This window comes from Ambystoma mexicanum, chromosome 13, assembly GCF_040938575.1.
Source record: "Ambystoma mexicanum isolate Mex_15411 chromosome 13, UKY_AmexF1_1, whole genome shotgun sequence".
Taxonomy (NCBI): domain Eukaryota; kingdom Metazoa; phylum Chordata; class Amphibia; order Caudata; family Ambystomatidae; genus Ambystoma; species Ambystoma mexicanum.
Genome location: NC_090938.1, coordinates 797,140,238 through 797,156,393, shown reverse-complemented (window position 1 = coordinate 797,156,393; position 16,156 = coordinate 797,140,238). Strand labels below are relative to the sequence as shown.

General features: G+C 46.8%; 1 protein-coding gene across 8 annotated transcripts in view; it reads left to right on the top strand.

Moving 5' to 3' along the window:
* SYNGAP1 (synaptic Ras GTPase activating protein 1) overlaps positions 1-16,156 on the top strand; it is a 2,054,767-nt gene that overhangs the window by 1,565,123 nt on the left and 473,488 nt on the right. For all 8 annotated transcript variants that reach the window (XR_011283210.1, XM_069635198.1, XM_069635197.1 and 5 more), the window contains one exon: positions 15,829-15,950. Coding sequence is in view for 7 of the 8 variants with exons in the window: in XM_069635198.1 (XP_069491299.1) it covers positions 15,829-15,950 (122 nt within the window). In the remaining variant the exon portion in view is untranslated. The remainder of the gene's footprint in view (positions 1-15,828; positions 15,951-16,156) is intronic.

The following is a 16,156-nucleotide window of genomic DNA, read 5'->3' as shown; positions in this document are numbered from 1 at the left end:
AAAATACGAGTCCAGGATCTTAGAATGAAAAGATGATGAAGAAGTTGTTTTCCCTTGCAAAATAGAGGAGTGCATTGGCTTGGAACCAAGGATGCTATTTCGAGAGATAGAGGAAAGGGGAGTCTAATGAGCAGACCATCTGCGAGGACATATTTCCGAAAGATCAGGAGGAACAAAAACATTTACAGATGCCAAGTATTGGACAATTAATAAGGCATGCAGTTTATAAGGGATAGGGGTAGCAAGTCTCTAAATGCCAAGAGGAGCAACTGCACCCAGCAAAATTGCATCAAATGATGTTCAATGCACTGCCAGCATAGACAAATTCATGGTCTCGTAACACGTGACATAGAGCTTGCAAACAAGGGATATTCAAAAAAGTCTGAAGCTAAGATAATGTGTGCCTACACTCCCTCGAATGTCCCGAGACAGTGCAGCCTGGCAAGGTCAGCCTTCAAACAGAAGACACTGGCATGAAGCCTACCGATGAGAGAGGGTAGACTAATTGGGAAAACAAGGGGATAGCTGACGTATCTCTACGTACCTGGGTTTCGTTTCTGTATCCGTGCTGTTAGCGAGTAGAATGTCCAAGGTTGGATTTTGGTTGCCAACCAATCAGAAAAGCCTGCCATGCATTGTTACTTACAATTTCGGAAAGTATTATTCCGCGCCCATATTCTCTGCTATGATGAGTATATTACACCACGTGTATAGAAGTAGCTCAGGGTGTGTCTCACAAACAAGAGATCGCCAATGAGGGGTTAACATGCGCACTATCTATATGTAGCTATTGTTCCCCTAATCCAATCCCACCCCTTGATAGGTTTTACAGTTTGCCAGGTAGGATGATGTCAGAGATGATGCATCTAGCATTATATAAAGAGAGTATAATCGAAAAGACATTGGTCCTCATTACGACCCTGGCGGAACGGGTTAAACGGCGCCATAAAAGGTGACGGCGCCGTTCAACCCGTTCCTCCACATTACGAGGTCCCCTCGCGGGACACGTTAAGCACGCCTGGGAAAATCAGGCGTGCTTACCGGGTCACGTGAGGGGAAGAGGGAGCAAACAACGGGCCATCTCGTTATGGCCCGTTGTTTGCTCCCTCTCCCATTCCCATTCAGCCCTATGGGGGCTGAAATTGGAATAGGGAAGGACCGTGTCCAGGTCCTTGAGGGAGGAATTACCGGGCCATCCGAACTCAGAATGGCCCGGTATGTCCTCATTCCGAGGACCCGGACACGGATGCGATTTTGGTGGCAGCCATGCCGCCAATAGCGGCATGTCTACCGGCCGAACTCGTAATGAGGGCCATTGTGATGCTGCATAAATAGATTTGATGAGTGTTTACTCGCCCTGCTTTACTTCTTTGAGATTAAAGCTGTATTTTACCATCTCCTTTGAGTCTGTCTGGTTATTTGGTATGAGATATTTTATTGTTAATTCCATCTAGCACACAGTTGCTTCAAGGTGCTAGAGCACAATAGCCTCCCTCCTCCACTGGTTCAGCTAGAAACATTGCTGGCTTTACAGTCCTGCACCTCACCACCTTTATTGCTGGATTTGAGATAATTTCCTCGTATCCAGAAGCTCTCTGTGTGGTCAGTCTATTCTTGGGTCTTTCGAGGATTGCAAAGAGGGCATGCTCCACGTAAAGCGTGGTGCTGCACCCCATCATAATACTCGCTGACCTTTCTCCTGCGACTACGGCAGCAGCCAGTGCTTGTTCGCATGGATAATATCTTCTCATCGCTGGCTCTAAACGTCCACTGTAATAGGCCAGTGACTTGTGCCGTAGCACAGTCTTCTGCATGAGTACCGCAGTCATCACTACTCCATTGGAGTATGAGAACAAATAGAATTCATGATGGTAGTCTGGGATCCCTAACACTGGAGCTGTGGATATTGCTTTATTCAGCTCCTTGAATGCTTCATTCATTTCATGTGTCCATAGCAACTTGCTGTCCCCTCTCCTTGCCTCTCTGAGTCTGCTTAACAAGGGTCTCGTATATGTACTATTGTCAAACACCTAGGCTCTGCAATAATTGCAGAGGCCCAAGAACTGCTTCATTTCTCTCACTGTCTTTGGCATCATCATCTTGCAGATTGTCTCTGCCCTTTGTGGAGTCCGTTTTGCCCTTCCTGCAATATCAGTTTCCCGATATATATCACTTCCTTCAGGCAATATTGTAATTTTACCTTGTCTACCGTGTCACCCTTTTCTGCCAATACTGTCAACAAGTATACTGAGTAATTTGTATACTGTTCCTCTGACTTGCTAAAAATCAAAATGTCATCCACATACTGTATGAAGGTCCTCCCCATCTATATGTTGCCAAGATTCACCTAGAGGACCCTATTGAAGATAGAAGGTGACTCACAGTACCCTTGTGGTAATCTGGTGTGTTTCCACTTCCGGTTTCTATATAGAAACAAGATCAAGTCCTGTGACTCTTCATGGAGCGGTATAGAGAAGAAGGCGTTCTTCACGTCTAATACCGTGAAGTGGGTAGCTTCCGTCGGGATGCTACACGGAATTGTTGCTGGATTAGGAACTAACAGGAATTCTGCTACAACAATTTGGTTCAAAGGATGCATATCCAGAATAAAATGTAACAACCCCCGGTCGCCTTTTTTACAGGGTACACAGCAGTGTTACACAGCGATTCTGAGGATACCAGAATGCCTTACTTCACTAGCGCAGCAATCGTCTCATAAATACCTTTGTCTGCTTCCTTTGATATTGGATATTGTCTTGCCCTTGGTAAAATAGCCCCTGGTTTAAATGTTATCTTGTGTGCCCCTATCCCTTTTAGTAGACCCACGTCATAGGGACGACTGGTCGATAAGACGCTGGCTACTCGCCCCAAGTCTTCCTCGAGAAATGGTGGTGGTGCTTTTGGCAACACAGCCTTTCTCTGTGGCACTTCCCTGTAATGTATTGTTATCCAGTATGTAATGCTTATGTAAAACACCACCTCGTGATCTGATCGATCGTCCTGAAATAGTTCCTCATCTGTCACGTCAGTCAACCTGTATCCTTCCCGCAGTGAAATCACTGTTCTCGATGATCGTCCTGTGTCATCAGTCCCATGAAATCCTATTCTCTCGTCTCTCACTTTAACTCCCTCGAGGTCTATTGGTATCACCTTTCCTGTTCACTAAGGGAATCTCTGGTCTAAATAAGAACTCATTGGGTATGTGTAACAGCCTGCCCTGTATCCCTGGGAGCCATGCTTTCAATACTTCCATTTCATATTAAAACAACTCAACGTCTGTTGGCACCCCCTCTGTACCGTCTGCCCGCAATATGCCTGGATGAGCTCCCTTAAGTTCATGTAATGAATTCCTGATGTCGAGCACACTATCCCTTGGTCTGTGAATGAAATAGTCATGTTAAGTCGGCTCATCTTGTCTCTACCCATTATTTTCACTGGTGTCTGTCGGGAATATAACAGTGGCATGGCCAGGTTGTGTTCTCCTATGGAAAGTGGAAGTTCATCAGTAAAATGAACCAAATCCGTAGCCCCAGGGAATCCCTGCACATTCATGGCAATGCCTGACATTGGGTATCTTCCTTCCCTAATACAGGACCAAGTTGCCCCCGCATCCACGAGAAAGGAAAAAGTCTTGTCACCCCTATATGTGGTTCCTCTGCCAGATTGTGTGTGAGACTGATAGGATTGCACACCCTGGGCCTGTCTGTGGGCTGTCCTATTGTGTATATAATGACATTCCCGTCCCTGTGAATGGATTGCTCCTGACAACAGTCACTCCCCCCACCTTTTGCTTGGGAGTTGGCATCGTGCAGTCCGCCTGTGTTGTGATTATGCCATTCTGCTGTGCTGGTGCTTGCTGTGCTGGTTTTGATGACTGCATGGGCCCCTGCATCTGTGATGCATGTGTCATGGGCTGGCATGGCTGCATTTGCATGTCCTGTGTGTGCGTCTGTCGTCGAGCATATGTCTGTGCTTGCGTGTGATCCTGGGCATAATAGTCGGTCTGCTCTGTCTGATATGTGGGTTGGTGTTCCAATCCCTCATTCTGGTGCATCCCACCCCTGTTCCTACACACTCAAGATTTGTGACCCATTTGCCCACACACCCAACATTGTACGGGCCCCCACGTCTGTCTTTGTTGTCACCCATGAAACCCCTATGCATCCTGCTTGTTGCATTTGATACCCAAACCCTCTCCCCTTAGGTGTACCTCCTCAGCTCTGTGGCACTAATTCATATCCCCCCGCCCTGCAAAGCCTCCCCCTGCTATTTGCGGTCTGTTCTGCATATGCTGAATAACTACTCCCTCCCCACTCATTAGCATTGCCCCTTGTATTGTGTACTTGGATAATTTGTTGTGCACTAACCTTGCTTCTTCCTGTTTTCCTTTTTTCTTGCATTCTGTTATGTTATGTTGTGCCATTTATATGGCTCGAAAGCCTGAGGGCCTCCAGGCGCTGATCTCTAGAGAAAGGAAAGAGGATGAGAGAAAGATCCAGGGTTTCCAAAGGTCTTACTCAAATAGCCTGATTTTGAAAAGTCCTGAAAGCAATGTGACTACTTTCTTTTTTCATGGATTCAAGTAATTCATTCCATGCCTGGGCTGCTAGAACCGGAAAGGAGTTACCTCTTCCTTGGGCTCTTTTCACGCGGTCGACCTTCAAGAGAAGTCCTTTTGAAGATCTCAAGTTCCTCATAGGATTATATAGTGTCAGCCTCTGTCTGAGATATATGGGGGCAGTCCCCAGGATGCACTTATGTGCAAGACCCAGTATCTTAAAGGCAACTCTTGCTGCCACTGGCAGCTCGTGTAACTCTTGCCGAGCTATAGAGACTGGGTCTTTTCATGTTAGTTGGTTCACAATATATACTGCTGTATTCTGTATTTTCTGAAGGATGTCAATAGATTTTTTATTTGCTGCCACTAAAAGGGAATTACAGTAATCCAACCGTGAGAGGATGGTAGCTCTTGCTAGCTTTGCACAATTCTCCTTCAAGATCATTTGTCTAATAAGCCTTAATATTCTCAGATAGTAATTACTGTTCTTAACGAGCAATTGAACATGTGCGTCCATATTAAGGTGTGCTTCCATGTAGACGCCCAAAGTTTTGACCTTGGGCACAACCGCTATCTGATTTCCATCTATCCAAAAGCTCTCATAGACTGGGCTCAGATTTCTTCTTGCTAGCCTCAAGCCATAAATCATTAGCCCGGTTTTAGTTGCATTCAATCATGACCAGTTTGTGGACATCCCTTTCTTAACGTCCTGGTATATGGTAGCACACTTCTCCTGATCCTCTTTGAAGTTCCACGCAATTCCATTGTGAGTTGGAAATCATCGGCATAGTTGGAGAAAAATAATCCTAATCTCTCCAACAGTAGACATAACGGCAGAATATAAATATTAAACAACACGGGCGAAAGACAAGCCCCCTGCGGAACTCCACAAGTCAGCAGTATTTCCTCTGATGCATTGTCTCCCCAATACACCTTTCGATCGACGCCCTTCTAAGAGTGATCTCCCCCACATGATCTCCTCATCTGAGAGTCCCCCTATCTCTTTCAGTCTTACCAATAGTTTCTGGTGGTCCAAGATATCGAATGCTGCTGAAAGATCTAAAGGGTCAGCAGCCCAAGTTCACTTCTTTCCAAGGTTTCCAGCATTTGTGTCTGCATATCCACCAGAGCATGCTCCGTGCCATGAGCACATCTGAAGCTTGATTGCTTCCTAGGAAATATACCAACTTTTTCCATATGTGTCTAGAGTTGCGAAGCCGCAACTTTGTCCACTAATTTCAAAAGGAAAAGAGTGTTCGTAATTGGTCGCAAGTTAGATGTGTCTCTTGGGTCAAGCCCTTGTTTTTTAAGTAATGGCGTAACTGCCATATCTTTTACCAACTGCGGGATACTATTATACTTAAAAGAGGCATTAACGAATCTACTGAGGAACGGGATAAAAATATCCAAATGGTCAAAAATAATTTTTGAAGGTAAGAGGTCTCCCGGGCAATTAGTAGGATGCATGTTTTTGAAAATCTCTTTGATTTCCTGTCCACTTACCTCCTTAAAGCTAAACTTACTAGCAGGCATATCCTTGTTTAATATCATTTGCTCAGCGCTAAGCCTTTCCCCCTAATCCATTATGATGTTCTTTGCCATAAGATTCACCTATCATACCAATTTTCCTCCCGGCCAATTCCTTCCTGATCTTGTCCTGTGCCAGCAGGAGTTTGTCTGCAAATGCTTGTTGTGCCTGTTCACAATCCTCCTTAGAGGGATTAATACTCTGCTTCAGAGCTCCGGGTTTTCCCCAGGATTAGAAAACCCTGGGAAAACAAATGCATTCTCTTGCATTAATCTACAATATTGCAATATGGTTGTCTGAATTTCTGACCACGGGTTAGCCTCCATCCCCACTAGCTTCTTAAACTGCTTTTGCACCTGCTCGGGCAACTCTTGACATAATATGTGGTAAAATAACCCCACTGTTTTGTCCCATGGCTCTCCCGTCTCGAGAAGCCATCACTCTTGAATATATTGAAGTGGGTCTACATCCTCACGCCTTTTGCATGCCATAATCGTGCTTATATGCAAGGTGTCTGGGAATTGCAACCTTACAGCTTGCCATAAGGCTGCAGTTATTGAACAGCACGCCATTGTGTGCCGTGTTCTTTGCAGTCACTCTGGGATAGCCTGCCCTTTTCCATATATCGTCTGCTCCCTCCCCAAGCATGGCTGAAAGTAAACACTTCATGTCACCCACCGCTAATGTCATCCCTGCTGTCAGTCTTATTAGCTCACAAATCCATTTCCCAGCCCCAACAGTCAATAAAGGTAGCTTGCATCTTAAATTGTCCTTGTCCATTTGCTGCCATGGAATACACTCAGGCCGCCCACCACCCTTCTCTAATAATGGGAACTGTGTCAGTCTCGTCTCTCTGCCCTGTCTTCCCGTGTCCCTAGTGGTTGTGAACGCCCTTGCCATTTCTGTCCATTTCCATCCTGGTTGGGGCCCTGAGCATCTGGACATGATATGATATGATATCGCATTTATAACGCGCCTATACACAAGTGTTTCAAGGTGCGAAATACGGAGTGATAACGCCTGTGCTGCACGATCCACCCTTAGGACCTGGCAGTCACCCTTCAATGTTCTCCTCTCCTCTGTCCATGTCTTCTTCGCTTCCCCTTACTGTGTCCCTATCAGGGCTTGCTTCCCTGGAGCGGCGAGAGGGTCTTCCCTCTTCGTCATCCTCACTCCACTGTGGATTCTCGTCTGGCCCCATGGTCCTGATACTTCTGTCATTGTCCCCTTCTCTCTCGTCCTCGAAGCTAAGCCTCGTTAACATTGAGTCTTCCCGCTGCTTTCCCTTTTCTCGGTCTGTAATCCTGCGTTCCCCCATCACTGAGAGCCCAGTAGTACTCCTACCTGCCCATAGGGCTGCAGTGCTGTTTCTCCTACTCCTGTAGAGTTCCCCTAACCTTCTTTGAATCCCTTCCCCATCCTCACCATCTAAACGTGCCAAGTCCGTCTTAATCTCCACCACCTTCAAAGAGCGTCTCGGTCTGCTCTCATCTCTATTCTGCCCGCATCTCTGCTCCTCTTTTTCCCTGCGTCAACGTTCTTTAACGAGCCACTCGACTTCTATCCCCCTTTTCTCTTTCTTTATTTGCAATTGCTCTTCCTGCTCTTCTTCCGCTTTCCTCCTTGCTATCTCCTCTAACTTTCTGTTTTCTTTTCTCATTTTCTTCTCTTTCTTGTGCTTCTGCTCGCTCTGTCTCTTTTCGCAACCTTTCCCTTTCCTCTTTCTCTTCCCTTTTCCTTCTTTGCACTTCCTCCATTATCTCTGCCCATTCTTTAGCTTCCTCCTCCACTTCTTTAGCTTTGCTTGCAGCTTGCTGCGCTCCTTACATTTGCTGCTAATATCTTGCATTACTTTACTTGCTTGCTTTGCGCCACTAAGTGCATCCCCGCCACTATATGCTGGAGGTGAGAAAGTGCGATTGGTGTATCTTGCCACTGCTTTTAACTCCTTTATGCGGTAAAATCCCTTGCTTTCTGTTGCTGCATCTATGTCCTCCGTTTGAGCAGGAGGAGGGGGAGACAAGGGCCCTTCGCCTTCCATATCCCATTGACTCAGCATCCAATACCGCTGGATCAAGCCCCTTCCTCCTCCTGAAACATGTTCCATAACTCTAATGTGGCCAGTCGCTTGCTTAATTTGTTCCTCTTATTGGCTGCATGTAAATAAATTGTTAATTGTTGCTGCACACATTTAGAAAAGCTCCCGTCTTTGGCCCATGGCTTTTCCATCTTGCCCTCGGTACTGTGAGTCCCTTCCATGCTATATTTGCCTATTTTGTCTTGATACCGCAGGAGGAACTTGCATAAGTGTTGGAGAGGAGTATCCCTCATTTCTTCACCTTATGTATTACTTGTCAATACTTACTTGACCTCAAATCGGGGTTTCGACACATCCAATTTTACCCTGCAATTTTGCATTTCACAAGCTCAATGCTGTCTCTTAAATACTATGTATCCAAATCATAACAGCGCAAAGAAATATTTTCCTTAGCCTCTCCGGCTCACCAACATCACTGCGGACGTGCTCCGCGTATGCCCAACTGCGGCCCTTCGCCCTGACTGCTCAAATCACAACACCACTGTGGGCTTCTCAAGCTACACCCCAATGGCCCAATGCTAGTTCTCGAACTCAATCAACAGTCTAAACACGGAAATCCATCACTTTGAGTGGACCTCAAGTCCTATTAAACAACCTTGTCAGTGACGTCACCAATACCTTGCCGGACGCTTCAACATATTTGTCTTCTTAATAACTACCCAAACACAACGGCAAACATGACATAACACATACACAACCATCTTCCTGCCTCACTAACAAGGTAAACCATTAAGTCACGTGGTCCCTCTTCTATAGCATCGCAATACAGGAATACATCGAAATTGAGATAAATTAGGAAACCACCTTCTGTGATATAAGCTAGCTTCTCCCGCTAACACCTATACACAGGTAAACCATATATAATCATCCAGGAACCAAGCTAAATTGCCTAACTCACAGGGAAACCATTATTTTTGTTTTATTTCATTTTTCAACTTTTTTTCATCCGCAAGCTAAGCGGACCGCTGAAACTGACACCTAAAGAATGGGTAATTCTTACACAGAACAAAAACCACAACACAAAACATCAAGGAGAACATTTACTTCCCCTCGCCTTTGCATATAGCTGAGTCTATACTTACACTCTGTGGTTCTCTGAAGCCCCTTGGACACTGACTCTCTCACAACCTGCCACTCTCCTGTCTGGTCTGCTAGGCATTCCACAGGAAGCGGGTAGGAATTTCCTCCAAAGGCGGCTCCTGTCGATCTCTTCCTTTTTTGGTCATGCATGGTTTTAGGCCTCGGTGTCCGCGGGGCTCCGGAGGCATGCGGCGGGGTGAGGTAGCTTACTGCCGAAAGGTCTTAGCAACCATCCTCTGCTACCACTTGTTGTAAGTGCGGCATAGGCTTTATAGCAGTTAACCAAATTACCAGCAGAGAGACACTCTGGCCCATCAACATCTGCCCGCCACAAGAACGGAAGATTCAGCCATGGGGCAAAGTTTAGTATTATTTAATAAACCACAGGGATCACACTAGAAAAACATGAATTCTCCAGGGTTCTCGTCTTCTGAGTGTGTGTCACCCAGTTATATCCAGGTGTGACATCACAAAACCAAGCTACATCCCCAAAACCTATCAGGCATTCACATTGGTCAATTTAGGCGAACTATGTATGTGTCCTATACGGGTTACTTGTACTATTGGATAGCCATATCTGGTGGCTCCTCCTGGGACCATCTCTACATGTTTCAATCTACAATGTTGCAGGGTCGCAGGAAGAGCACTGGCTCCTGCAACATATTATATCTTCACGTGAAAGGTGACCCTGGATTGGGTAGACTGGTCCACACAGCCCTGCGACCCTGGACGATTACCAGACTGCGTGTACCTACTCAAGGCAATGAGAATGAACATGGAGGGGCTGTGTGTTCCCTAATGTTGCCATCACAGATCACCTAAGTCTGGGAGAGTGCATTCAGTTGGAAATTCGTGAGCAACACTTGTATCTTTCCACCTCTGATTTATTGGGAACAGCTTCTCTCTATCCACCTCGATTGAATGGGCAATGTCTTGGTCTGCTGGGTCACATGTGTTGAGACTACGAAATTGAGCTCTCTTGCCTGTAATCATAAGGATTTTAGACTGAATTTCTTGCAAGTGGCTTATCGTCTTGGTAACCAGGAACTTTCCCTCTCCACTCGTCCTTGGCTGGGTGCATCGTTTCTGCTTATCTCTGGCTACAGCAATCATGCAAAGCCCTGCCATGTACTTGAAGCCTGTGTCCTCTTCCTCGTTCATTCCAGTGGGCCAGTGGATTCCATATTTGTCCTTATGACTTTTCCATGCTAGTGACAGTCAAGCATATGCAAGCTTGGCATACGTATACTTTGGTGTCTTGCCGTTCAGCTTTGGCGAAGAGTCTGACTATATATAGAGATATGTATGTGTGTCTGTCATCTCCCTTCATGAGTCATAAGCATGTGTTTCGTGTCTGTATGCAATAAACGAATGCAAGTTTGTGTAACTTCGTGAATGGATGGCTATGTGCTTCATGTCTAAGTGCGGCTTCGTTGTTTTGTCAGTGATTACATAGTTCATTTCTTGATTTGCGGTCAGTTGACTTGTTCGATTGATGTCATCACTATCTCCTCCAGATCATCGACTGGGTATGACCTGAATGGCTGTCTGAGAGAGTAATGTTTCTCACATCTGCAATAGATTGATGATGGTGGTGAAGGACCTAAGAGTGAGGTGCATCTGTCGTGTCTCAGTCTTCGGGCTGAGAGTCGTGTGGGGGACATGATAGCCATACCTGGACCTCCGTCTTCACACATATGTGCACATCACAGATACACGGGGCTGGATTTAAAAAGATTTACACTGGAACGAATACTGCATCTGTTCCCATAGGCCGGATTCATCCCCTTGAGAGCCTCTCAGATCTGCATCTGCTCCCTTATGCCTGATGTAGGCTTCTGCTCTCTTATGCCCGATTTCATCCCTCTGGGAGCCCCTCGGATCTGCATCTGCTCCCTTATGCCCGATTCATCCCTCTGGGAGCCTCTCAGATCTGCCTCTGCTCCCTTATACCCGATTCATGCCTCTGGGAGCCTCTCAGATCTGCATCTGCTCCCTTACGCCCGATTCACATATCTGGGAGCCTCTCAGATCTGCATCTGCTCCCTTACGCCCAATGTATGCCTCTGGGGGGCCTCTCAGATCTGCATCTGCTCCTTTATGCCTGATATATGCCTCTGTGAGCCTCTCAGGTCTGCATCTGCTTCCTTATGCCCGATTCATGCCTCTGGGAGCCTCTCAGATCTGCATCTGCTCCCTTACGCCCGATTCATGCCTCTGAGAGCCTCTCAGATCTGCATCTTCTCTCTTACACCCGATTCATGCCGCTGGGAACATCTCAGTTCTACATCTGCTCCCTTATGCCCGATTCATGCCTCTGGGAGCCTCTCAGATCTGCATCTGCTCCCTTATGTCCGATTCATGCCTCTGGGAGCCTCTCAGATCTGCATCTTCTCTCTTACACCCGATTCATGCCTCTGGGAGCCTCTCAGATCTGCATCTGCTCCCTTATGCCCGATTCATGCCTCTGGGAGCCTCTCAGATCTGCATCTGCTCCCTTATGCTCAATTCATGCTTCTTGGAGCATCTCAGTTCAGCATCTGCTCCCCTTGCCTGATTCATACCTCTAGGAGCCTCTCAGATCTGCATCTGCTCCCTTATGCCCGATTTATGCCTCTGGGAGCCTTTCAGATCTGCATCTGCCCCCTTATCCCTGATTCATACCTATGCTCCTTATGACCGATTCATCTCTTTTACAGCATCCCAGATCTGCATCTGCTCCTTTATGCCCGATATATGCCTCTGGGAGACTCTCAGATCTCCATCTGCTCTCTTATGCACGATTCATTCCTCTGGGAGCATCTCAGTTCTGCATCTGCTCCCTTATGCCAATTCATGCCTCTAGGAACCTCTCAGATCTGCATCTGCTCCCTTATGCCTGCTTCATCACTCTGGGAGCCTCTCAGATCTGCATCTGCTCCCTTATGCCCGATTCAGGGCTCTGGGAGCCTGTCAGATCTGTATCTTCTCTCTTATGCCCGGTTCATGCCTTAGGGAGCCTCTCAGATCTACATATTCTCCCTTATGTCTGATTCATCCCTCTGAGAGCCTCTCAGATCTGCATCTGCTCCCTTACACCCGATTCATGCCTCTGGGAGCATCTCAGTTCTACATCCACTCCCTTCGCCCAATGTATGCCTATGAGAGCCTCTCAGATATGCATCTGCTCCCTTATCCCTGTTTCATGACTCTGCTCCCTTATGCCTGATTCATCCATCTCGGAGCCTCTCAGATCTGCATCTGCTCCCTTAGGCCCGATTCATGCCTCTGGGAGCCTCTCAGATCTGCATCTGCTCCCTTATGCCCGATTCATGCCTCTGGGAGCCTCTCAGATCTGCTCCCTTATGCCCGATTCATGCCTCTGGGAGGCTCTCAGATCTGCATCTGCTCCCTTACGCCCGATTCATGCCTCTGGGAGCCTCTCAGATCTGCATCTGCTCCCTTACGCCCGATTCATGCCTCTGGGAGGCTCTCAGATCTGCATCTGCTCCCTTACGCCCGATTCATGCCTCTGAGAGCCTCTCAGATCTGCATCTGCTCCCTTACGCCCGATTCATGCCTCTGGGAGCCTCTCAGATCTGCATCTGCTCCCTTACGCCGATTCATGCCTCTGGGAGGCTCTCAGATCTGCATCTGCTCCCTTACGCCCGATTCATGCCTCTGGGAGGCTCATGCCTCTGGGAGGCTCTCAGATCTGCATCTGCCCCCTTGTGCCTGATTCATGCCTCTCGGAGCCTCTCAGAGCTGCTCCCTTATAATTATAATGATAATAGTTTTTTTTATAACACGCTTAATACTGAAGAGGTTTCTAAGCATAGACCCGGGATTCGAACCTGTGATGCTCTGCGTCGTCTTGCTTCCAACACAAGCATGCCGGATTCATCTCTTTCACAGCATCTCAGATCTGCATTGGCCCCCTTATGTCTGATTTATCCCATTCAGAGCCTCTCAGATCTGCATCTGCTCCCTTATGCCCAATTCATCCCTTTGCGAACCTCTCAGATCTCCAACAGCTCCCTTATGCCCAATTCAGCTTGATTCTCTGAGCACTGTGGTAACCCTACCGAGGTGACGTTGTTTGGACCCCTATGGAGCGGGGGCATGACCTCACAGTTGGGGAATTCGGGAGGTGGCTTGCGGAAGAGCATTGCAGTAGCATCCTAGATCTCTCTTCCATATAATCCCAGTGTCTGCCTCCATTGCCTCGATCCTTTTGCACAGCGGTGCGGGCACCAACTGGGGCACTCCAGATAGGAAAGAGATGCTGCTATCCAAGGCACTTTGAAGGCATTGGCAAGAGAATGCAGTATCCCTGTTCCTGCTCTTGCCACCCATCCTCCTGGCATTACTGCCAATGTATTCAGTGGGAGAGGTAGGTGTGGCAAGGTGAGAGTAGGAGTGCTGACCACTTGTACTGCTGAGTGATAGATGCCAGCAGGGAAACAGAGGGAACAGAGATCAGAGTTTCTCTCTCCTATGCTCTGTGGGGCCTCTAAAACATATGGTGGCAGGAGAATGGAGTATGGTGGATCGCTCCCTGTCCTGTTCTGGAGTCCAGGAGTGCCGTGGGGGCAGGAAGAGAAAGGCCCATTCACTGATTGGTCAGAACGTTGGAGATGTGGCCAAACTGAATTGCAACTAAACTATCACACAATTGTTTTCCCAATTGTGTTGAGGTGCTGCGACCTTTGCTCCCACTGAAGAAAACAATAATAAAATGTAGTACCAGAACTCCAAGCAGTGCTCCAGGTCTGAAGCATGCATCGCAGGATGACACCAGATATTTCTTAATCATTATCATTTATCCTCTTCATCCAATTTATGACATTTCTTATATGGTTTTATACTTCAGAAAAACCTGGTCCGTGATTCTGATTATCCCTTCTCTACAAATGATCAATTTCACACTTAGATTTATGTTTGGGGCTAAATATATCATTTTGCAATTTAATTGAGACAACAAAATGTTTTCCATGTGCATTTAAGGACATTCTGGTCTTGATTTTTCCCTTCGACAGGTGTACTACATAAAGAAAAATTAAAAAAAACCATGGTCTCACATGTGTTGGGAAATAACCCCACAAGGGGGTTTAGAAAGAGGGGGAGATGTTATCTCTAGGTCTCCCCTACATCTTCATTTAGAGTGTTATATTCTCACTCACATGCCTGCTGTAGAAGCTAAAGACCCAAGAAGACTTTTCAGTTTCAATGCCCTGTTCCCCCTTTCAGCCCCTTTGGGTCGCACGGCACCCGCTCTAATTAGCCAGACTTGGAATTCCTCTTTGAAATGTATGGTTACAGGAGATGTTTTATGGTGCATTGTGATGTCAAATGTGTGTTCATAAACATGCTCTTTTAAAGGCCTATGCTTCGCCTATGTAATGGGACCAGCAGGGGTATTTCATACATGAGGTTAGAAACGTGGGATTATAATGACGTAGCGGGATCTTTTCCTCAGATAACCACAGTTCCACAAGATCCAGATCTGAGGATTTCACACAAAACACATTTTTAAACCATATTAAAGCCCCTTTTAGTGAGATTAGCACTGTCTTAATCAAGATATGTCTTAAATTGACCCGCCTTCAGTATGCATTGATGGCTGTTACTCGTTGAGTGACTACCTTTCTCTGTCAATTAAATAGGTAAAAACCTGAGTATTATTTAGATACTTGCATTTAGACCAAACTACTTATGAACACTAATCTTTCTAAACCAAATCAATTGTTGTCATGCTTGCCTCCTTTGTGATCACCCCCCAGTCTAACTAGCTGATTTTTGTAAAGTATTGCTTGTAGATCCTCTTGCTTGAAATGCCTGCCTCATGACTTTTTCTCTTTCTTATCTTTCAAATGTGGAGAAGTTGAGAGAATGCCAGTCTCTGTTTCAAAGCTGAGGGATGGCAAGCGCGCTACCTATGTTTAAGGCCCAGTATTCACAGCCCTTTGCCAATTCAAATCTGACAGACTTCTCTTGCCCGGATTGAGGTTCCAATTGTTTTCTTCTGCTCTATTTAACCCTAATTCTCTCCCCACATTTTAGTCCCCCTGTCCTATGCTACTCCTGCACCCTTATTTGTATTGCGCTGTTGCTCCCCAGCTACGTTTCTGCTCGATACATCCCATAATAGTATGCTTAGTAATACTAGTATTTGTATTTATTTGAAGAACAGGGTTGTCAGTTTCGATCTGCAATGACTTCTAATAACAATCAGGGTTGGCGGGACATTTGGGTCAGCAGAGGGTTTCTTCCAAAGGGGCAGGCCAGTTAAAGATTTGAAGGAGGCAGCGTAGAGTCCCGCTGGGGAGAGAGAGGTGTAGGAGCTCAGAAGGATAAGGAAATGTCATTGAAACCGTGGAGTGGTGCATGGGGTGGATTGCTTTGAGCGGGCGGTTCTTCGTGGCATGTAGCAGAGTGATCTATTACCTGAAGCACGAGGAATGCCTTGACTGCTCAGATTGTCTGTGTCTGTGATGTGCTTATTGGCATGTATTTCCACTGTGCACTGCCTGCTTGAGTTCGTTGCACTGGCCCTCACCCACACTTTTTCTCTGGCTATTGCAGCAGGGCTTCCTCAGCCGGCGGTTGAAGAGCTCCATCAAACGGACGAAAAGTCAGCCAAAGCTGGACCGCACCAGTAGCTTCAGGCAGATCCTGCCACGGTTCCGGAGTGCAGACCATGACAGGTAAGCAGCTTGCACCTACCCCGTCATGGCTTCACGGCACAGGCCATGACAGCAGAAGATCAGCCTGCTTGGGATGTCTAGGGATCCTAACTAGCTGGCCCAGAATCCAGGATATGGGGCTCACTGAACACCCAAACAGCCTCTGCAACTGCTGTGGTGGGCGGAGGTGTGCTACTCTGGGGTGCTGGAGCCAGATCCTTTAGTGG